This window comes from Leptonotus elevatus, chromosome 3 (genome assembly GCF_054856555.1).
Source record: "Leptonotus elevatus isolate MCC_2025b chromosome 3, RoL_Lele_1.0, whole genome shotgun sequence".
In the NCBI taxonomy this organism is placed as follows: Eukaryota; Metazoa; Chordata; class Actinopteri; order Syngnathiformes; family Syngnathidae; genus Leptonotus; species Leptonotus elevatus.
This window is the reverse complement of record NC_141241.1, coordinates 4,563,487-4,588,321: the sequence shown is the minus strand read 5'-3', so window position 1 is coordinate 4,588,321 and position 24,835 is coordinate 4,563,487. Positions and strand designations below refer to the sequence as shown.

Below are 24,835 nucleotides of genomic sequence, written 5' to 3'. Positions count from 1 at the left end.
GATTTTGACTTTCTGGACTTTCTGCTGTATAATAACATCCTCTTTGCGTCCACTCAGGAAGGTTAGATTTTATTTTTATTTTTTTTTAAATAAAGGAACTACAAAGCTACTTGGCACCAGGAAACAGGTGGACTCTGTTTCTTTTAAGATAGTTACTGCTTTTTGAGGAGCTTAGCTCGCCTCCCCTGCTGAGGTCAGACCAGAGGAGCCAACATCCAGATGCATGTTTTGTCAAAAAAGCTGACTACTTGAGCTAACATCATTTGCTGGATGGGTCACATGCGACTTGTCAAAGGCAACTCCCCCCCCCCCCCCCCCCAAGTCCTAAGAGCGAAGAGGACTGACGGGACTGTGAGGGTCCTCATCACAAAGTGGATCCAGGAATAAGATGCCAGCCATCCTTGTGGCCCCAAGCATGAAGTCAGGACTCCCCAAACCGGTACACAGCGCGTTGCCCATCCCTCAAGTCCCCGGCAGGTCATCGGCTCTCACTTTGCCGCTCAAGACCCAAATTCCTTCTCTGAACCAGCAGTTGGGCTCGGGATGTCCACGGGGCCCTGCAGCCGTCTCGGAGGTCAGGCGAAATGCGAAGGTCAGGACAAAACCTCTCAAGTGGATACAAGTTCACTTTTCTCTATAAATGTATTTGTTTGCTTAAACTCAGACGTGTCCCAGCAAATGACATAAGATCAGCCTCAGCGCAATTCCTTCACTGGCCCATTTTTTTTTTTTTGGGGGGGGGGGGGGGGTCTTTTAGATGTATAATGCAACAAACAGTTTCCTTTATGATGATCACAATGTTAAGTTCATCTATCTACAGCGTTGTTTTCCAACTTTTATTGCGCCAAGGCACCCATTTTACACTACAAAAATCTCATGACGCACCCCCAAACAAAAATCACACAAAAACAGGAATACTGAAGAAATGAAATAACTCACTCACTAAGACTTTTTAGTCACAAATGTAAAATAGTTACAGGAAGTCATGACTTATGTTGTTGTATGGCAACAGGTAGATACACAGGTTTAGTGTAGCTTTTGCCATTTCATTGTTCCGCCTGTCACTATAAGTCGCTGGTATAGACAGATATACAAATATACATGTGTAATTAACTTATTCACTGCTATTGACGGCGATAGACGTCAAAAATGCATTTGAACTATTTCTATTAGTTTAACATTTTTTTCCCACTTTTGTTAACAAGAGTATGAAAACCTAGATTTTTTTTTAAATTGTATTAGAACAGATATAAAATGTGTGATTAATCGTGACTTAACTAGTGAAGTCATGTGATTAATTACGATTTTTTTTTAAATCGCCTAAAGATTTTTTGGGTTTTTTTTGTTTAAAAGAAAAGATTATTAAAAATTAGGGGCATCGGGCGATTAAAATTTGTAATCGGAATTAATCGCATGACTTATCGAGTTAACTCACGATTAATCACACATTTTATATCTGTTCTAAATGTACACAAAAAAAATCTAGGTTTTCATACTCTTAACAAAAATGGGAGATTTTTTTTTTTAACTAATAGAAATAGTTCAAATGCATTTTTTAAAGTCTATAGCTGTCAATGGCAGCGAATGAGTTAATAAATAATCATTTTCAGACAGATTAAGTGAAATTGAGTAATTTCTTATGGCAGCCCCAATAAGCACTGTGGGTGCGAATTACTGATCTTGAATACGTGTGTCAAGTGGTCTCAATTATTTTTATTGAGGCACCTGATGTTGTGACAGTAAGTTCAAAATGACATAATAAATAAATGATTATGCTCTGAGGCTAACATTGTGGGGTGGGAGATCAGTGCATGTGGTGGTCTATAGGCAGACAAGGGTTGGGCAAAATGGCTTCTGCCAACCTAAAAATGTATGATGAGCATCAAAATGTTTTACCCGAGTACCTCCGAGGGGTGCGTAAGATAATGACGGTCTGGTATAATTTCACATTTATGTAATTATTAACACACATTCCACTGTATCAGGGCTGTACTCATATTTTTCATTTGAGGGCCAAATACAGAAAAATCCGCTTTGAAATCCTTTGAATTTGATTGATGAATTGTTGATATTTCCCTCGTTATTTTAAAAAACGGTTACATAACAGCTAAATGTGATAATGCAAATAATATCACATTTTCAAGATTTTTGGGTGACCTTGGCCCTCCACGCTTTCACTGAACGGCCACATCCTATCACCACATTCAGAACCACAACAAAATCATAAAATTAACATTTTTCAAACACTTACTTGAGCATCATTAAAACTCATTCACTGCCCATAAAAAATTAATTAAATTTTTTTTATAAAAAATTAGGGGCGACAGGCGATTATTATTTTTTTATTGTAATTAATCACATGACTTCACTAGTTAACTCACAATTAATCACGAATTTTAGATCTGTTCTAAATGTAGAATTTAAAAAAATCGAGGCTTTCATACTCTTGTTAACAAAAGTTGGAAAAAATGTTAAACTAATGTTTATAGCCGTCAATGGCAATGAATTAATAAAAATAAAAAAAAGAGAAAACATTTGAGGGCGTCAGGCGATTAAAATTTGTAATCATAATTAATCGCATGACTTCCCTAGTTAACTCACAATTAATCACACATTTTATATCTGTTCTAAATGTATAATAAAAAAAATCTAGGTTTTCATACTCGTGTTAACAAAAGTTGGAAAAAATGTTAAACTAATAGAAAAAATTCAAATTAATTTTTGACATCTATAGCCGTCAATGGCAGTGAATGAGTTAACGTTCATATATGTGAACTTGACGCAAAGCACAAAGTGGAAGAAACAATTTTTGCTTATAAAATGTAATTGGGTTATTTTTGTTGTAAATAATTTGTTGTTTTATTTTTGCATATCTAGAAAATCTCTGTGCTAAATTAATATATTAGACACCCTCCTTTCTCCTTTTTTATTTTTTATTTTTAGTAGCCATTTTTAGTATATGAAAAATGGATGCCCCTGGGCCGCAGTTTGGACACCACTGCTCAATACGTATACAAGATTAATAATATTGGCTGTGTATGGCTTTTGCTTTGAATTTTTACATCGGAGGCTGCGTCATTTCATGTTCGGGACCGGCTGGTTGTTTTCTTTGAATAACTGCCAAAGAAAAAAAAAAATCACACCCAATTTAAGTGAGCGCCAGCATGCGTGCCCGTGGTCGTGCTCCTATCAGCGTTTTGCCTCCGCAGTCCAGGGTGGCAGCATGTGTCAGCACGGCCACTCTGCTGTGTTTGTTCAATGTTGGCTGCACTTAGCAACCCCGCGCAAACGGCCTCAAGGCCGAGGGATGGCTCAGCAGCCTTGTAAGGCAATGAGGAGGCGAATGGCGCGAGTGTCGTACCGCCGAGCCAGCGGAACGCACGCTTTGGCCACCTGTCCGTACAGTAAGCGAGGCTGCGCTTTGTTTAGGAGAGCAACATGTGTAAAGGGGAAGAGCAGCGTCCACTGACGCTGCCCCTTCTTTGACGGCTAATCACGTTTTCTCGCTGACCTATTTTTCAATGACTCTCTCTCTTTGTCTTTATCTCTCTTTACTGCCTCTCTCCATCCCCACGGTGCTGATAAAGCAGCCGTTTTCACCCTCGGCTGGGTTAGCCTTTGACATTGCACGTACTGTGCTAGCATCCATCTCTCACTAAGCTCCTGTTTTGTGCGGTGAACGTTTGTTCATCCTTCCCTCGAGAGAATCACAATACGGTGTTGTTGTTTTTGAAGAGCTTTGATTTGTATTAATCACTGTTGCCGAGCAGCGCGGGGCGGAAATGATGCACTTTCTATATGAGCACGGACAGATGGCTTGATAATAATCAGTTGTGCATTTTTAGCTGCTCGGGAGTGCATCGTGCGTCATTCTGTGGAAGAGGAAGCAGAAACCACTTTTAACACCCACAGTTGAGGTAAATAGAGCGGACCTCAATCGCAAGTGGGCTGAGCATTGAATCATTTCTTGATTTGGTAAAACTTAAAAAGCCTTAACCATGAAATTCTGATTCTTTGTAAATAGAGTTTTTATTGGTCTTTTTGATCAAACTTTTTTTTATTTATTTAACTTCCACATATGACTTTTGATTTGTGTCATATTTGATACATCCGGTCACAATGCTTTAAATTTCGTACATTTATAACTGTCAAAAATATAATAAACAGACATATCAAACATGTTAGTATTTCCCAAAATGTACCACGTATTAACAAGTATCGGTGTTGGAGCGATCTTGCAAGGTCGCTGGAAAAGCCATTAGCTGGGTGACACTGCCCTCTAATGGATTATCTGTGCAATGCATGTGTCAGATCATATATGTCAGGGTTTTAATGGGACAAAAAAAATATTATACTCATGAAATAGACGTTATAGGGTTAAATGCACTCGATTTTAGCACGCAGCCTCACCAAAATCATGCACGTTAGGTTCATTGAAGACCCTAAATTGTGCGAGTGTGAATGCTCTATATGGGCCTTTGGCTGGCAAGCAGTCCAGGGTGTACACCGCCTCTCGCCCAGTCTGAACCGGTCCAAATAAACGAAAGCGCACATTCAAAACAAACAAAGCTAATCAAACAAGTTGATCTGAAAGGACGTCATTGGAAGGTTTTATAATCCCCTCCAAAAATATTGGAACGGTTAGGTCGGCCCTTTGTTTTTTGTTTGTATAACTCATGATAGTAACAGCAGAGTGAATCCTGAAGTCTACAAAACTATTTTGTCTGCCAATTTACATTACCAGCTTCATCATGCAAAAAAGACAATGACCCAAAATCGCACTGCCAACACAGCAAAGCACTTCTTCAAGGGGAAAAGTGGAAGGTCTGAGATTGGCCAAGTCAATCACCAGACCTTAATCCAAAAGAGCATGCATTTTCCCTCCTGACCAGGAGACTCAAGGGAGAAACCCCCAGAAACATGCAAGAACTGAAAAGTGTTAATTTAATCACGTCTATTCCAAAACAAAGGATGCTCTGTCCTGATGTAATTACCATGAAATACAAGCTGCAATTCTCAACTTTTGTATGACATTCATCTTTTGATCTAAAGCCCAAATGTCAATGAAAACAAAATAATTGAACTTGCTGTTGAACAGTACTACATAGCTCACGTTTAGCGATATATTAAAGGCCAAACAGAAATGCGCAATAGAAAGTGTTCTATTTGAAACGTGCCAGTACTCATCTGAGAGATTAGTGGCGTAGTCTCAAGAGTCTCGTGCTCTGCTCTCTGCTACCCATCTGGACGGCACACTTGGCTCTGAACACATCAACATGTTGTGTACACCTGCAAGAAACACTTAGTCCGTGTTGCCACCGGTCCAGAGCATGTGAGGAGGTTCCCTCAGTGTTTACAAGCCAGAGGAACACGTCACTAATCTGCATTCTGGGACCACACGGAATTCTGCACTGTGACTTTGCTGCCCTCTAGTGTTTATTTTGCTATGCACCTTAGTATTAAACCAGGTCACGGTTGGTACAAGGCCACCATTTAAAAATATTATTATTTTTTGCTTGTTTGTTCTTTTGTTTAGTTTTTTTTTTCAGTATAAAATGTGATTTCAATCACACTTTTAAATAAGTTGCAACACAAAGATTTGTATATTTGCAATTATGTGAGAAAGAATGCACCTCCTGCAAACACTTCACAAACGCATACGCATCATTATTAACGTGCACACGCGCACACACCCTCGGGAATGATTTGTCCATGTGACAGCTTGATAAGCGTCTCCTTTCTTGATAAGTATCTTTTCAGAAAAAAGGCCATCCCCTGTGTAAACATGTTCTTTATTAGGATCACAATGAAGGCTCGGCGCCGCATGGAAGCTGAACCGATGTCGAAATCACATTAATAAAATATATTGGGGAGCCGAAGAGGGTCATTGTTTGGTATTTACAAACGTGATTGCTGTATAAATGAAGCGGGACTGACGGCCTTTGTGCTTTAACATATTACATTTCCATTTTTGGTATGTGACACGGAGGTCCATCAATAAAACATGCTTCCTTATTAAAGATGTGTAATTGCCTTGTATTATCATTCTACTCATTTAAATGATTTAAATTCAGCATGATATCACAAAGGACTTGTGATTAATTATCCTCCACACAAAGTCAATTATAACTGGAATTGTTTGGTGAAAACATGGCAAAGAAACTTGAAATATTAATGTCTCATCATTCTCATGTTTATTTAACAACTTCTTTTTTTTTTATAGGATTCGAAATGTTTTGAGAGTCTCTATCATTTAATTTCTATTCATAGAGTTATTTTCAAAGTGTGAGAATTATATAACATAACACATCAATATGTACAGACTATATATATATATATATATATATATTACCCATCTGCAAAGAGTAAATAGTACTAATTTTCTTGTTTTTTTTAAATAAAATCCTCCTCCACGCTTTCAGCCTACTTATCACTAATCTTGCAAAAATAAAAAATAAAAGAGTAAATTTACAGCCGCTAAACTGTATACTTGCTCCCCTAAAATTTCAAGTTTGGGGCCACTGTGCTCCTATAATTGAAAGAAAGAAAGAAAGAAACTCAAACTGAACAGCTGGAAACACAGTGATAATGATCTGTCCGAAGTTAGCCACACGTAAAATCAGTTAAATTCTGGCCAAAGAACAATAAACACAAAGTAAGTCGTTGAGATAATCCGTTAATCTGTTCATTTCTGTCTCTTTAGTTCAGTATCAGTATTTGTGGGTTTCCCGTGTCTGTATTTAATTTTTTTTACTCATTCACTGCCATAAATTAATTTAAAAAAAGATTATTAAAAATTAGGGGCGACAGGCAATTACATTTTTTAATTGTAATTAATCGTTTGACTTCACTAGTTAACCCACGATTAGTCGCAAATTTGATATCTGTTCTAAATGTACAATGAAAAAAAATTCTCGGTTTTCATACTCTTGTTAACAAAAGTGGGAAAAAAGTATTAAACTAATAAAAATAGTTCAAATGAATTTTCGACGTTTATAGCCGTCAATGGCAGTGAATGAATAAAAAAGAAAAGAAAAAAGATTATAAAAAATTTGGGGCGTCAGGTGATTAAAATTTTAATCGTAATTAATCGCATGACTTCACCAGTTAACTCACGATTAATCACAAATTTCATATCTGTTCTAAATGTACAATAAAAAAAATTCTAGCTTTTCATACTCTTGTTAACAAAAGAGGGGAAAAAAAAGTTTAACTAATAGTAATAGTTCAAATGATTTTTCGACGTTTATTGCCGTCAATGGGAGTGAATGAATAAAAAAAAGAAAAGATTATTAAAAATTTTGGGCGTCAGGTGATTAAAATTTCGTAATTAATCGCATGACTTCACCAGTTAACTCACGATTAATCACAAATTTCATATATACAATAAAAAAAATTCTAGCTTTTCATACATGAAAAAATTAAACCAACAGAAATAGTTCAAATAAATTTTTGACGTTTTTAGCCATCAATGGATGATGCAAAACATGAACTCTGACGACCATCAAAAGCTAACAGTCACCATTGGAACATTGCCACTGGACTGTTTATGGCTTCTCTGATCATCTTGAAGTCTGAGAGTGAAAAGCTCGGCGACTGCTGTGCGGCATTGGATTGCTAATGTTCTCCTCCCTGCTCAAGGGAAGACAGATTGACTGGGGAGGGCGGTCTGCCGCTTTTATTTTTAAATTGACATTAACACGACAAAAGACCACACTTGTGTTTCCTTAGAAGGTGCAGCAAGGTAAAAGTTGATAGTAAATATAGATTACATTGTTGCAGTGTGATTATAATAGACTGCAAGAGTCCAAAAGTCCTGTATTGGATTCTCTTCAATGGACTTTTGTCATTTGTTTAATTAAACTAGCGCATAACTTAAAATACCTCAAGTGGGCTAACACCTAGCATTGATGTTTTGGGATTACATACAGTCAAGCAATGCGTTTTTGAACGCAAACAATGCTGCAACGCATGCAACAATTTTATAATGCTCACAGACATATATTATTTATTTTCTACAGCAAATATGACTTCATCTTAATAATAATTGTGACCGTCTCTATTATGTATAACTGTATTGACTGCATTTTACTGTCTCCGGTTGACAAGGGTTGCACACTAGAGGAAACCACGCAATGAATTAATCCTGATCATGATCAAACTATATTGTCTTTAATTAAATTATATTTTTACACTACAATTCTATAGAGTGCTATTTTTCCTGTTATAAAAATGTTTTGTGCGAAGCCGGAACAGATTAATGGCATTTACATTCGTTCCAATGGCAAAAGATGATTTGAGATGTGTTTTGCGTTAGCGAACATGCTCAACTTGAAGGCGAAGGCACCACCATATTAGTATTAGTGTACATTGTAAATGACAAGGAAGGAATTGACTGCTTCGTCTCCAATTTTATGGGAAATGACCGGCCAGAGTCTCCCGCATTGAGTTGTTGGGAAATGTGTGCTTCCATCCGGTTGCATTCCCGTTTTAGCTCAAAGGGAATAAATCAGATTTGTACTCATGGATTTATTTTGGGATAATTGTGCCATGACTTCATGAGAGAACTGTTCTCGCTGCAATCCATAATTTTTTTCATATTGATTTTTTTATTTTTTTTTTATCTAAAAACTGTGGACTTCTTAAAAGGCACTAATCACATTGACACTTTATTTGAAGGATGCAAACAATCCAATAACATTTGGCTCCGGTCGTGACCTCATCTCCGCCTAATGCGTCTCGATCGGATTCCACTTCCTGTATAGTTGTCCCTCGCCTTCCTGTGTGAAGTCATTGCTGAGCGTAACCATATTAATTAAGCTTCGGCATCTGCTTCTCCTGAGTCAAGCATCCTCTCATTGATCTCCCCTCCAAGGTGCCTTCCCGCTTTCAAACCCCCCCCCCCCCCCCACCGCCCCCTCCCTCTGCTTTCCGTGCACTAAAGTTGGCGCAGGGCTCCCCCCGGTGCAGACAGGAGGGTCATTGTGAGAGGCGCCTAAACTAACGCAATCAGCTCCATCTCATGATGGAAGCGAGAGGCGGTGAAAAAGCAGGAGTAGCGGCTCTTAGGGATCGGTCGCAGGGGGCTGAAGTCATCCTCCCCAGAGTCCCGTGGCCAAGGTCACCTCAGGCCAGGAGATTGCTTGTAAACCGATATGACCTCTGCATTTGGAGGGGGGCGGAGAAGCAGCGATGTCAAGCTGTTTGTTCCGAGATTTGATGCAACAAAGTACATTTTGTGTTTGACATCATTGGGAATACCAACAAATAGCCAAAAGCGTATACGGTAGGGGGTGAAAAATCAATTCTCATAAGAATCGCGATTCTCATTGAGTACGATTCAGAATTGATTTTAAATGTCCCAAAATCGATTTTATTTAAATAATTTTATGCTGCCTTGCCCTTGTTTGTGCGTGCCTTTATTGGGAGTGCTGTTCTTGTTGTACACGATTTGGCCACATAGGGGCAGTGTGGTTCCGCGTGTTCTGATACACAGTTAAGTTGTAGCCACATTAGAGAGTAGAAGGAAAAAGTCACAAACAAAAGTTGTTAGTATTTTTTGCAGCTTCTCTGTATACATTTTGTATGAATAGCCGTTCTTTTGAGTAGCGCGCTAGCTAACATTAGCGAGTCAGACTTGAGATTTGGTTCCCAGTCAGCTGTAGAATATATTTCAAAATTCTGCTACTGGTCTATAAATCACTGACTGGTTTGGGTCCTGAATATGTTGATTGAATACTAACCCAGCAGGTTTCTGAGATCTGCAGACTCGGGGTCAGCTAGTGGAGCCCGGAGTTTGATGTAAACATGGTGAAGCTGCATTTAGATGTTATGCTGCACACAAATGGAATAAACTGCCAACATCTTTGATTCAAGTCTTTTAAACCGTTTTGAATCATGATTTTTCTAAATGTTTTTAAAGTTTTCTGTCTAATGTTTTAACTTTGTCAATGTACGTTTTTTTTGTATAAATATTCTAAGTTACTTTAGCTTTCTCTGCTCTGCTTGTGAACGTTAACCGCTGTGTTTGTTTATACTTATCGGTGTTGTCTTGTCTTGTGTTAAGCACATTGAGTTGCCCCGTGTACGAAATGTGCTATAGAAATAAACGTGCCTTGCATTTTGAATTCAACATCAAAATGATTTAAGCAAACCATATATGCTAGGTTTTAGTTTAATTGCAGCAATGATAAATTAGGGCAGTGCAATTGGAACCTTTGCTTTATCGACCTGATCTTACCACGATGTCCGCTGAGCACCGAACCCGCAACATGTTCCATCTGCAACTTTTACAATGGGACTAATGTACATGTATTGCCCCGGGGTTTCCTGCCCGGCATGGCCCACAGATGTCCATATAATACAAAATGATGTGTTCGTTATTGGCGTTTCTGGGTTGGGGGGGGGGGGGTAGGTCATTCTCAGCGTTGATGGATGTGACCAATTACGGTAAATGAGCATCATCGTGATTCGTGAGAAAGTACTGCGGTATGTTCATGTGTTCATTAAGATTTCATAGCAAGCCACACCCACACACACACACACAATTTAAAAAAAATAAAAATAAAAATAAAAATAAAAGAGCAATGATGATGATATTTCCGAATGAATACTGAGCTCTTAGAAAAAAAAAAGAAGAGAAAGAAAAAAAAGGAAAAAAGAAAAAAAGAAAAAAGATTTCATAGCAAGCACCTTCTTCCGCGGGTTCAGTATTACAATGTGAAGGGATTCAAAATGTTACTTAAAAAAATATTCGAACTTTATTTTGACGACATATTACTGCAATTATAAGTACTGTTTTTTTTTTGTTTTTTTTAAACAAATACATTCGTTAATGAAATACTTTATGTGATGCATTATCGCCATTATATGCAAATAAACGTGATCTACGCAAGAGGAAGTCAATAAAAAGCACAGTTAGTGTCCACTTTGCCTAGCGATATTGTCCCCTTGCTTTTGTGTTCTGCTCTTTGGCCTCAGCGTGTCCATATGTCCCCCCCCCCCCCCCCCCCCCCCCCTGTCTCGCACAAGAAGCAAACAGCCAGGCAGCAGCAGGGCCACCCCAACCCGCTTGTCGACACGCCCACCCTCCCTGGGAGAGCAGTGCTGGGGACCCCCCCCCCCCCCCAAAAGACAAAGGCTCCTCCACATTGGGGTTATCCCCCCCCTTTTGTTGCTGAAGGCACAGATTTATCTGCGACTGTGAAAGGCACCAATCCTGGCCCATTCACTGTGGATCTACTTAATGAGCTTGTTCAAGTCTATGTTAAAACACTTAAACACAAACCTTAAATGCTGACATGTTTTCTGCTTCTGGAGCCTTTAAATCAATGCTGGTTAGGGCCAATAGGGGACTGAACACAGGATGTGTGAAATGTCCCGGTTAGCACCTTGCAGTGGTCTTTGTAGAGGGCACACTCTAAAAACAGTTGGGTCAAAAATGGGGTGATCCTCTACTTGGGTCAATTTGACCCAACTTTGAATAAAAAAAATGGGTCTTTTAGTGTTAAACAACTCATAAATATTGGTCAGATCGTTTAGTTTGGTCAAAAAATTGGGTCATTTTGGATAAAACAACCCGGAAAGTTGGGTCAAATTGACCCATGAAGTGGATCGGTCCATTTGTTATCCATAATTGGGTTACTTTTGAACCCACTGTTTTTAGAGTGCATAATTGAACAAACTCCACCCACAGAATTATTCCGATCATCTTCAAACTTTGGGTGTTTCATCTAAATATGTTTAAGATGACGAGTTATTGAAAATAGGGCTGTACAATTAATTGAAATTCAATTTACAATTTCGATTATTACGCTTCAAAATTTGCATAATCGTAAACAAAAATGAAAGATGGTTGATACTACTTTTTAATTGTTTAAATGTATGTATTTGCACCTTTTTAAAATTTTAAAGTAACTAATGTAATAAATCTTGTTTAGTCAAAAAAAAACTTAAATAAAATAATTATAGTGTTTCAAAGAAATTAATTTGTCTTACATTTTTTTTACGTTTAAACATTTTCTTGTTTTGTACCAAAAACAAATGATCGTCTAATCGTGATTTCAGTTATTATCATATTAATTGGGATTAATATTGTCTTCATATTCGAGCAACCCTAATTGAAAACTTTTTATTTCCTCGCACCACTTGCAAAGAAATTGCTGCTGTTTTTGAGCGTCTAAATCGAGGCGTATACTCATGAGTTTTGGCGCGTACATAATAAGGTCGAGCAAAAACATTTATATTTATTTTAGTGCTGTCAAGCGCTAAATGTTTAAAAATTATTCGCACCATTTTTTTTCTACTTTTGCTCCTATTTTCTTCAAAGTTTGTAACAGATATTTACTTGATCCAAATGTTGGAATTAATGTCAAATCATCAAATAGAAAGTGTATTTACAATCAAAGATTGTTCCGATTTTTTCGACCCTTGAATAGAATACGTCTGTAAAATTTTTCCTGTTTCCGGGTTTATTTGCGAGGGTATTTTATGCTCAGATGATAGTGACAAAGACGTACACCTAATGTGCTATTTGAAGTTGTCTTTATAAAATGCATAAATGACTTGAAATGAAGCGTCAAGTAAAACTGAAAGTAAAACTCCGCGTTTGTCCATCTTCGTGCCAGTGGCTAAGTTTGACTGGCGGTTCTAGGCCATAACAGGAAGTAAATAAAACTGCGTTAACTGAGTTTTTTTTTTTTTTTTACGCTTTAGAGACTTTCAATTAATCTCCAGAGTTAATGCTTTAATTTGGACTCGTTCGTTTTTTTCTACAGTTTGTGAGGTTACTATGACATTTGGCACAGTTACGGTGCCGTGGTGATGAAGACTTTGTTGGCCCACTTACAAGGAAACGAGGTCAAAATGTGTTGTTAGTAACTACCAGATGGTTGAAATTTAGTCTCTGGCCTTCAATAAGATCTTTAGCTTTTTCAATTCTTCGTAATGGTCATCGTGCTTTATATTTACGGCCTTTTTTAGATTTCTTATATCCATAACGGTTAAAAGTGAATTTCGGTGCGTTAAATATGAATAGCGTAAAAAATTCTTCAGTCTGCTATTTTAGTTTTACACAACATCCCACATTTCATGATCAACGTTTATTCGCGGCTGGACTATTATTGTTGACTTCCTGATGCTTATGGCACTTTGCTCCAGCCTGCTGGAAGTGATCAAGCGTCCCCCCGAGTGTGGGAACTTCGAGTGAATCTTGGGGCCTTTCCCAAAATGCGAAATTCAGCTTGTCATTTGTGGTTGGGCGGCGTGCGGGGTGTGCGCGCGCGCGCGTGTGTGTGTGTACGCACACGGGGGCTGGAACGCGCTCAAACGGAGGGCGTCCCGCGCTGCTTTACACACACACACACACACACACTCACACATAGAGAGAATACTTTTGGTTATGAGCACTCGGGTTCACGTACGCGTAAATACGCACACGCGCAGCTGCAGTGTGTTGCGGGTGACGGCTGATCAGAGCGTGGGACGCTGCGTTCTCCGCGAAGAGAAAATAAATCTTGGCGCTTTTTCAACCGACAGCAAAGGGACTGGTTAAGAAATAATAAATAGTAAGGAAACACGGCCGGGGTTTTTGAGGTTTGGCCTCTGTGATGGGCGCGATGCAGTTTCTTCACTGTTATCAAGGGGTGCACCGATCCCTTTTTTTTTTTTTGTCCTCACTTTTTGGCCCCGGAGGGGGGGGGGGGGTTGTCCACCGGGGGAGGGGTAGTACGAGGTTCAGAGGTCTGTCCCTTTTTCTCTCTTTCTCCTCCCATATGACCGATGGCCCTTTGAAGAGCGATAACACAATGTGTTGCCGTGGGTGTCCTTGGAGGCGGGGGGGGGGGGGGGGGGGGGGCTTTTGCTGCCCAACGGAGGATCCACTCCTCCTTCCTGTTTGAGCAAATTTGCTTTGGCCGCCCGTGCGAGTGGCAGCAGAGGCCACATCGCTCCTCTTTGCCTTTCACTTTCTTATTTATTTTCCCCTCCAGTCGGCTACTTGGAATGGGTGGAGAGAAAGCTGTAGGTGCTTAGCCACTCCCCCAACACAGGCTTATAGAGACCTGCTGGGGCTCCAGCCAGCAAGCAAGCAAGCAGCACTGAAGTCATTTCCACAAGGTGCATTGGTTAGACCTTCTTCCGGATCTCTTTGCCCTCTGCGGATTCTTATCATCTCTTCCTGTTTTGCGGACTGTGGAGCTTTTTTTGGGAATGAAGCACCGGCGCCAAGCTGCGATGGTTGCTGCTTGGCCCCGGTTGGCCCCGTTGCTGTCCTCCTCCATGTGAGGCAGGTGTTGCGTTCCTCTAAAAGAAGAGAAACATGAGTTTGATGCTGTGCGGTTTGGAACCGAAGAGACTTACGATGAAACTGGTAGGCTGCGTGCTTCACTCAGTGTAATAATTCAATGCAAAGTATTTTTATGGGGTGTGATTTTGATTGACATTGAATTCATTAGAGGGTCCATATGTTTATGTCATGAGTTGGGTGTCCATCCACCCATTTTTATTCGAGTTTTCAAGAATTGTGAAAATAAAACAGAATGGAAACGCTAGAAATTCAAAAAAGGGCCCAAAATCTGCAAAAAAAAAAACGTTTTTACGCCTTTTTTTTTTTTAAATTGCTTTATTTAACAAATTGAAATCAAAAGCCAAAACATGGCAAACATTAAGCAAACAATAATCATCATCACAGTATATTTACAATCTCACAATAACAGTAAAGGAAATGGAAAAAATATATAAATAAATATATAAATAAATTGCCATGGGTCTTAAACTAAGAAATATTAAAAACACCAAAATGAGAACACAATATCAAGATCTTGACAGCCTTCTTATTTTTGGAAGTAGAGATGGACTGTAAATATACCTCTATCGCTTTCAAAAGCGGGAAAAAAATAGCTTTTGACTTTACAAATGTACACCTATGAATACACAACTTAGCAAGTTATATTAAAAGACTAATCAAATAATATTGTTTTACAAATGAATTGGAATAGTTCAAATTCGGTAAGGAAAGGCGGTGGATTTTGAAGCGTATCGGAAAAAGGAAAATGCCGGATACACGTCGCACGTTTTGACCGGATATTACGTCACGCGTATGTTTGTAGTCACAAAGCAATGGCGGACGATAAAGTAAGGTATGTTTGGGGGGGGACGACGAAACAGAAATCTTTTTGGAATTAATTAAAGAAGCGAATATTAATGCAATTTTAGATGGAAAACAGCAAAGAAACGCGAGGCTTTATCAAGAATTACAGAGATCAAACACATACGACATCATCGCACGGCGCGGTCACTTCCTGGTCTTCTTTTTCTTCTTTTAAATGACTGGTGGATCACATCTCTACGGTGTATAGCGCCACCTACAGCGGCGGAGTCCCCTCTCAATATTAGCAAAAGAAGAACAGGTGAAACGGGCATAAGTCGCATTTTCAGTCAATTCTCTTAAAAAATTCCAAACAATTGAATGGAAACCTGACTATTGTGACTTCCAGCTTTGAAGACTTGCATTGAATTACATTTTTTGTTGCTAAAACTTCTTGCTTCACCAGCCTGAACCGTACAAGTTGCGTTTTTTTTTTTGTGTCCAAAACTGGCGTCATTTTGATGTTTGTGCTTTTTCCTTTCTAAGCATTTCTAAGAAAAGGACTGGTTTGCTTCTCCTTTTTTGCTACATTGATGGTAAATATTGAGCAGGATCTGGGACACGGTGATAAAAAAAAACAGGGCAGGGCAGGTGCAAAGCAGTCATGTGGTGCGACGAGATGAGAAAGCATAGCTTTGTAGTAGCTGCGCTGTGTGATTGGCACAATTGCAAGTCGAACGGTATCGAGTATATCCAATTGAGTTTCTTTTCTGGCCCGATCTCCCTGCGCGTGTGTTCCTCAGACATCGGGTCCTTATCTGGATCTGCTGTGAGACCACAGAGGAAGAGGAGGAGATGGAAGCCGGGCAGGTTATTACCAGCGTCTTAAGATCAGTTGATAAGAATGCTGCTTTAATTACACGCCGCTAACCTCCTCACGGCGGGGCGGACGAGGGGGGTTGGTGGGCCGTGGGGTCAGTGTGTGTGCTTGTGATTACGAGCCTACACACTTGAACCCGTGGACACGCTTCCAAAAAATGACAATGACCTTCCTTTTTTCTTATGAAGTGCAGTCAATGTCCATAATCCTTTCTGCTCCGATACTGACCTATTGATTATTGACTATGAATGCACATCTTTGGTTTGTGAGCGTACCCCGATGGCACAAGTCGAGGGAAATGTATCGGAAGAAGACTTTTTCCGCTACAGTGAGTCGGAGACTCAATGATGTCAGAGTAATTTCAGGTGTTGTCATCAAAATGTGTCCCACGTGCAATCTGTTGCATAAAATTCATCGGCTCATTTAAGGGTTTTAAAGCTTTGTGAGGAAATGGAAAGAGCGGCGGCGTTGACGTAACACGACTGACAGGCTGCTACGACGACGACTCATAGCTTCAGGCAACATGTCTCGGCAATAGTCTCGCGTTTAGACTCGGGGACCAGACAGGAAGCTTGTTTGCAGCTGTACCCAAAAAAATCGGAATCTTGAAAAAAAACAAATAACTATAAAAGTATCTCATCTAAAACAGAGGACGTCACATTCATTCACAAATTTTGTCAGACTCTCAATTGAGAAACTTGGAGCCATCAAGAAATTATGTATCGGGTGCAAGTGTATCTATTTTGAGGGATACGTTTTTTTCCACACCGCAGCAGTTATTTTCAACCTCGTCTCTTCGGCTTTCCTGATAGATGCTTCCCATATTCCAAATTGCCAAGTCGTTGGGACTCCCATGTGCCCACTACGGCCGCCATGGCTCACAAAGCCACACCGCCGCTTTCATGTGCAAGCGGTGACATGACAGTTTGAGCGCTCTGTGGTCCGAAGCCACTTCACAGGGGGGTGTGCGTGTGTGTGTGTACGACAGAAAACAGAAGCCCCACACAGAGAAAAAAACAGGCAGTTTCGTGCTGGGGACGGAGAAGAAACAGCGCTTTCGACGGTGCCGTTGTGAGTATACAGAACGGAGATGCTGCCTGCTTTATGATGTGACTATGGCGGAGCTGAAGTCAAACACCCTTGAGCATATACAGGACAGATTTTTTTTGTTTTTTTTGAGGGGGTTTCAAATGGTTGCAAAAACATTGAAAAGTGATTATGGCAACAATTTGACCCTCGAACTTCATTTCCTTTGGGAAGAATCGGCGTCGAAGGTTCCACTGGCTGCTGTATGTGACATTGTAAACTTTAACAGTGTTTGATGTTAGCAGCTCATTGGTGATTGCCAGCAATTTAGTGCGCTTGATCCCCAAGTGTTGCATTGACAAATTTCACAAGACTGTGTGGCTAACACAGGTGTGTCGCATGTGCTGTAAACACATGACTTCGAGGTTTAATCATTAAACTACTCTTTATGACTGTGTTTTGGTTGGTTCATGGGGTCATTGTTGTGTTGTTTTGGTCCTGTATTTGTTTCCTTGTGATGATTGTGAGAGTTGCTATGTCCCTTGTGACGATGATTTTGTCAGTTGCTATGTCCCTTGTAATGATGATGCCAGTTGTTATGTCCCTTGTGATGAGGATGTTGTCAATTGCTATGCAGTTGCTATGCAGTTACTATGTCCCTTGTCATGACGATGTCAGTTGATATGTCCCTTGTGATTATTATGCTGTCAGTTGCTATGCCGTTGATATGTCCCTTGTCATGATGATGGCGTCAGTTGCTATGTCCCATATGCTGATGATTTTGTCAGTTGCTATGCAGTTGCTATTAAGATTCACTGATTGTCACACCCATCTAAGTTGGGGGCGAAATTCATTCTCCGCATTTGACCCATCCACTGAGGGAGCGGTGAGCAGCAGTAGCTCGGGAATCATTTTGTGATCTAACCCCCCAAGTCCAACCTTTAATGCTGAGTGTCAAGCAGGGAGGCAAATGGGTCCCATTTTAGAGTCTTTGGTATGACCCGGCCAGGGATTGAACCCACGACCACCCAGTCTCAGGGCAGACACTCTACCACTAGATGACTGAGCTGGGCCCTATGTCCCCTGTGATGATGATGTTGTCAGTTGCTATGTCCCTTGTGATGATGATGTCGATGATGTCAGTTGCTATGTCCGTTGTGATGATGATGATGCCAGTTGCTATGTATCTGGTGATGGGGAGGTTGTCAGTTGCTATGCAGTTGCTATGTCCCTTCTGATAATGATATTGTCAGTTGCTATGCCGTTGCTACGTCCCTTATGACTCTAGACATATAGAATTGTGCCTTGCCACAGCAGGAGTTACTAGTGTTAGTTTTGTCCGTTTTTTTTTTCTCAGAACGTCAAAGTTTCTTATTGATGCTCTTCCATGCAAGCTGTTCGAGTTTACTTCCATGCATCCATCCCTGCTCAGCCAATCATAGGGCACATAAGGTCAAACCATCATTCATAATGGAAGTCCTATCGTCCATCTAGTGAATATCGTGATCGCTATTGGGGAGGCTCGCCTTCGTGTGACTTTGAGAGAGAGAGAGAGGGAGAGAGAGAGAGAGGGAGTGAAAGGTTTATTTAGCGGGTGTTGGAGCGTGGTGAGTGTTAACTATGAAGCAGTGTGAAGAGTCGACATGACGAAATATATACACAGCAGCGTTGAGGGAGAGTCCGTGTGGAGGTGCTAAATATACTCTTTGCACTTGACTTTCACGAGGAAGCACTCACGTGTCTTGGAGCCGCAGTGGTTTCTTGCCTCGAACCTGTCTTCGTCCAGGTGACACATGGCAGAGTGCGGTGACCTCAGGGTGCCGGCCAGGACCTACAGTCGCTTCTCCTGCCACAACTACAAAGTGGTAAGGAAGATAAGATTCAAGGTTTTTGGGTATTATCAGTAAGCGATCATTGATGATATTTATCATAAGATTTATCATTACTTTGAAAATGGTGAATAAGCCAAATAAATTAAGACTATTCCACAATAGCCTGGCTTGCCTTCACAGCAATTATGGAGTGCAGAGAGAGAGAGAGAGAGAGAGAAAGGGTCAGCTTGAAATAGAAATATCAAGGGTGGAGACAGCTCCAGGAGCAGCCAATTTATTTTTTTTAATTTTTTTTTATAGAAGCTCCCTGACAGAGGCAGGTAACAGACATCTGTGTTTCAGTTTGCCGAGAAACTGTAGAAGAAATGAGCGTTGTTGAATGAACACTTCCCAGCTCACAAAGAAAGCTTCTCGTGAGAGATATAGCCTTTTGTAACCGCTTTGTTCAGTATCGTTCCTTCTCATGTTGGACGATTACTGCATAATGGTGTGTTAAATGCAGGATTTAGCTAATCCACTGGACCTTGAAATTAGTAAAACTATTAGGCACAAAACTTATCTACATAATGGTTTTCTGGTAGATCTGCGCTGTTAACACTTGAGAGAAAAGTGCAGAGGTGGTGTTTTGTGCTCTCACCATGGGAAAATGACAGAAATGGAACTGATGTTTATTTTTAAATGCTTGAACACAGTCACAATAATCCAGTGAGGAAGTAGTGGAAGAAACCACGAGATAACTACAGCGTACTGTCTGTCTGCAGTCGAGGCACGCGAACGAACGGTGGTGGATGTTTTGAATGCCACGTCCGTTCACAACACGGTCTGCCGTATACTCTACGCTGGGGAAAGAACGTTCGTGAAAGCTACGTACGCGCTTCGTCCGAGCAGATGGCAATATTTGGCTGGCTAACGCTATCCTAGCAACAGGAATATTTGCCGTTAGCGAGGCCATGCTAGCAATAAACTAAAAGGGAATGTCCAGACTAGCTTAGCGCTAGCTAGTGTTAGAGTAGACAATATTTGTATTGTACTCTTTGCGTGTTCAATTAACTGAATGGTGAGATTCTGGTGAAGAAGTCCCTATGCAAAGGTATAATTATTCAGAAGCTTCTGATCACACAAAATGAAGACACTCAAGCCGTGTTCCGTTCAGATTGTGTGGTCAGAAGCTTCTGAATAACTATACCTTTGCAAAGGGACTCTCACCATTCAGTTAATTGAACACGCAAAGAGTATATAATAATATTATATACTCTAACAAATGGTGATCCCCGACGCTGAATTCTAACGAATGGTGACCCCGACGCTGAATTCTAACACTAGCTAAGAAGAGGCTTGTAGCAACGTGGATGGATTTAAAATGGGCCGGAAGAGAAAAACATCCTTTGCTCTGCCCTTGGCCAGGTTAAAGTTATTTTTAAACTAAAAAGGTTAACCTAACCGTGTGTTGATAACAGCTCAGTAGGAGGCATTAATTACTCTTATACGTTTAAATAAGAAGTGAATATGGCTTTGTAAACAAGCTAACGCACTAGCTACTCCATTTACCATTAGATTTTTTATTTGTCGGACTACGACGGCTTTAGAAACTTTTGATACATTCTCAGAGTGGTATTCATTTGATTTGAAAGCGTGGTAGCTTGCAGTTATATTTTGCCGCAGTGATTTTGATGGAAAACGAGCAGCTTCCTCTTCCTCTTGCCTCACTCTGCCCTTCAACCGAAGGGCAATCTTTAACTGAGATGCCTCGTTTTCCTGGCTCGTGCCAGGCTGACCCGCAGTGCAGGGCCTCGAAGCGTGCGTCATGAGTCTTCTGTGTCTCACGCCGCCTGGTGACTCAGCAAACAGGGTTCGCAGGGGGGGGTGCTTAGATGTGAGGCGGATTTGCATGTTTGCGTCCGAATGAATGAATCATCAGCGCTTGTCACTAGTTCTGAAGAACTCAATTAGACATTGACAAGTATGACCTGGAATTATTGTCTCGTCTCTTCCTGCTTTGTTTTTTTGAAAATGATCATACATGACAAAGATGTCAATTATACATTGGTGTAAAATTTGTCACAAGCTTTGTTCATAATTAGGAAAAAGTCCTAGTTGTAAATTTACGACATACATGCATACATACCGACTTGGATCATGGGAATATCCCGGACAGTAGAACAATTCTCCAAAAGTGAAGAGAGGTTTAGGTTTCCTCTAAGAATGTTGAGAAACTTTTACAGTAGCTAATTGTATTCATCTAAGAGTGTACCATTAGACATGCTTATTTGATTAGTAATTAAGAAAACGAATGTCTTATTTTAGCATACATTTTACTTTTGGTTTAATTTTTTCAGCTAAGCTTTTTAATATGTAAACTAAAATGCTGTAATTTTTGGAGTGAGTAGGCAAAGAGGCCAGCAACGCTTTCCAGCCACTACACAAATTAATACAACTGGCTGTTTTTCTTTACATGGTTTATTTGCGTTCATCCCATTAGCTTAAATGTAAATTACACTTCGCAACTGACGGCAATAACATCTGATGGCAAGACAAGGAAAGGCAGCTTTATTTATACATCCACATTTCACACACAAGGTAACTCGATGTGCATCGCATATTTAAAAATACAACTTTTTAAAACATTTACAAGCAAAGACTTAAGACATGTTCTTTTTTTTTTTTACTGACAGTCGTAAAATAATGGTGACAAACTTTAATTTATCGATGACGGAAGCGCCGTTAAAATAACAATGACAGAGCGACGGACTGACAATGACGGACACGTGGCCCGGGCCATCTCTGGACATTTAAAATAAAAAAAATTTAAAAAGCAGATTTTAGAAAACTTGATTTGGTCACTTCTCTTCTGTTGGTGTACAACATAACAACTAAATGCTGCTTCACCATGTTTGCTTTGACCTCATACCTCTCTCAAAGAAAGTAATACTTGACAGAGGTTTCAAAACCAAATGTTGTGACTTCCCTCCCTTTTTGAAACCCTTTGGCCAGGCCATGCTTCCCCCCCCCCCTCTCCCCTCCCCTCCAGGCTATGTGACCCTCCTGTGTTTACTCACCCTCTGACTGACAGCTACCCATTTCACCTTGTTTTTAATTACAACTCAACCCCTCCATTTACCGGCCTGAACCTACTTCAAAGGAAGCCAACTCGCACACAATGGCTGGCGAACACTGGACTTCCTTTTTTTGCGCCAGGAGAAGCTGAGTGTGTGAATTGAAAGCACTGAGCTTAATCCTGCAGCGAAGGATTTATCTTACCCTGCAATGCCACTCAAGTCTTTTTGGACAAGCTGTTGTGATTGAAACGTGCTTCTGACGGGTGGCGTGTGTAATGCGCGGCCTCGTACGGCAATAAAGCGGGAAGATGAGCGTGTGTGGATGCAACGTGAGGTGCTTTGATCGTGTGTGCGCGCACCTGTTGTACAACAGCACCGCAGCACGCCGCTGATTCATCTGATGAGTAACGCGACGGTAAAGCCAGGATCTGTTTACGGCGTAAACACCGCAAAAATAAGGCTCACAAATCGCGTCCTATGCACCAGTGTGCTTATTCTGTGGCCACATGACTCTCTCAATTGCTGCACACTCATTCAGCTTTATAGTCTTGGATTACAGGTGGAAGAAAGACATCACAAAATGCTAGGTTTAGAACTGAGGTTCACTGAGGGCATTTCATGGGAAGAATCAGGTTAAACCTGCTCTGTATAACCTGCTCACTTTTTTTACAGACTGATTCCAGTACAATGCTCACTGAGAACCGATGCCTCCAAGTACTTTCGATATATACAATTCCATTTAATACAATGACAACAAATTATGAAAATAGATCTTTCTTTCTCAAGCTGAATATGGTTTGCTGATGTGTCAAACTGCCGTATAGCGCCAACTACTGCTGGGAGGAGTTACTCAATACCAGATTATTATTATTATTATTATTTTTGCCTCATTCACTTCCAGCCATTTTCACTGAAGCAACCCCCTTCGCTCCCTGCTGTTTTACTGGATTTGGACTGATTTTGCAAGGCCCACAGAATATTGTGTTCTATTGCTATAAAAACATGGAATCTACCAAAAGAAAGATTAGAGTCTCTATCTTTAACAGAAATAAATATTTCTGTATGTTTCTGTTTTGCAGCAATTAGCATTAGAATATAGCTAAGTTTCATCATTATTCACAAATCAGTTTTAAACACTGGGGAAAATAACCTTTTTGCAACATGGTCGTTTTTCTAATAACTATCATTGCTTCACGCATTCTCTTCAGTTCTAAGGCTGCATCAAAGGTTTCTGTATGCTCTTGCATAAAAAAAAATAAAAAAAACCATTAAAAACGTTTAAATACGTCTTTGGGAGCATTATTTAAACTAGAATGTATTTATACATTTTTGGGAGCAAATGAGTTAATTATCTGGCTGGTATCAGCACCGATACACGGTTATTATAGTTTTTGAGTTTACCTTATACTGTCGTTACTTTTTTATTTCATCTTGAGTTTATATTTAAATATTTAATTTAAAAAATATTTAGAAATACCAGGTCACTCAAATATCATCTGACTTCATGCAAAAATGGGAGCAACAAAGTAGAGCATCTCATTCATAAAAGAGGCCCTGTTTTCAACAAGCAATGGAATGTGATTCTACATTAAAAAATAATGTCAATTTCACGCATTGCTGCACATTAGATACAGACGGCGAGAGTGTTATTATACACTTGTGGGCGATACGTGGGGTGAGGCTGTACTAGTAATCCGCAAATGAAAATTTTTGTTGAAATAATCAGTTCTAACTTTGGTGTTCAGTACTTTTCTGCAAGCTTTGCGTCTTTTTCAAATTCCCTCCAAATTATGGAACAAAATGACAACTTTCATCCATTGATGAAAAATAACGATAAAGTAAAAAGTGAGTTTGCCGACTAATTATGAAGGGCGCTATTCAGATTATTCAGATGCTTGCTCTGCTCCCTCCCCTCCTCCCTCCAGGCAGTGAAGGGTCTCTTTTTGTCCCCTGAGAGTGATGTCAGCGTGGCCCATTGAAAGCAGCCGCCGTGTGCTCCAAGATGAATGAATGCCCCGGCCTAAGCACAATGGCCCCAATTTGAATACCACGCCAGATATATGCCAGATCGGACTCCAAACAAAAGAGAGAAGGCTACTCTCGCCTCAATTCGGCCGTGTTGTCATTTTATATAGCGTCATAAAACTGTTTCCACCATTTATACCTAATGTCGTTTTCAAGTGTTAATGGAGTTTGAAAGACATGCGGGATGTGACGGTGTCGTGGCCCTCTCAGGATGGCTTCTTTTTGTTTGTTTTTGCTGGTTCATCGCTAAGCGTTTGAGCCGCTGTGCCGCTTGTGTGTCCGGCTGCAGATCTACACCGACTGGGCCAATCACTACCTTGCCAAGTCAGGACACAAGCGTCTGATCAAGGACCTTCAGACGGATGTCGCTGACGGAGTGCTCCTTTCTGAGATCATACAGGTCGTAGGTAAGAGAGACAACTTTTGAATTGCTGAAAGAAATGTCATTTATTTGGCTGCTGTTGTTTGTAAACTATGATTAAATGCAACGCTTGAAAGTGGTGAGTTACATTTTTGTGCCTCATCACAGCACATTGAATGAGAATCACAGATTTTTAAGTTTTTCTGATCATTGAACCACCGACTGGACTTGCGGTCACATTACATACACTGAAGTAGTCGGGAGTCGAGGCAGCTAGCTAGCAATGAGCTTTAGCTGGCTACTAGTGCGGCTGGACACTTTGCAGACTTGGAGCTGAGTCAGAAATGATCGCCTTCTTGGTGGCAAAAAAAAAGATTTCTTACTAATGTATCATTTTTACAAAGTGACGATGAGGAAAGATGGAGAAGCCATGCTAATTGCTAAAGCTAACCTAAGTTTCACTGGGCTGGATGTGCTAAAGCCACCTGCCACCTGCCACGTGCTATTCACGCCCCACCGGCTAGCTAGCAACAAGCTTTGGCTAGCTACTTAAACACTTTACGGACTCGC

The 24,835-nt window shown here is 40.4% G+C and overlaps 1 protein-coding gene across 3 annotated transcripts in view; it reads left to right on the top strand.

Annotated features, from left to right (window-relative positions):
- The first annotated feature begins 334 nt into the window (after positions 1–334).
- The window catches only part of nav2a (neuron navigator 2a), a 99,819-nt gene continuing 75,318 nt past the window's right edge, over positions 335–24,835 (top strand). For 2 of the 3 annotated variants that reach the window (XM_086072275.1, XM_086072276.1), the window contains exons 1-2: positions 335–592; positions 24,194–24,311. In XM_086072275.1, coding sequence (XP_085928401.1) covers positions 389–592; positions 24,194–24,311 — 322 coding nt within the window. In that variant the 5' untranslated portion in view covers positions 335–388. The remainder of the gene's footprint in view (positions 593–24,193; positions 24,312–24,835) is intronic. The other variant, XM_086072277.1, reaches the window with a different exon arrangement.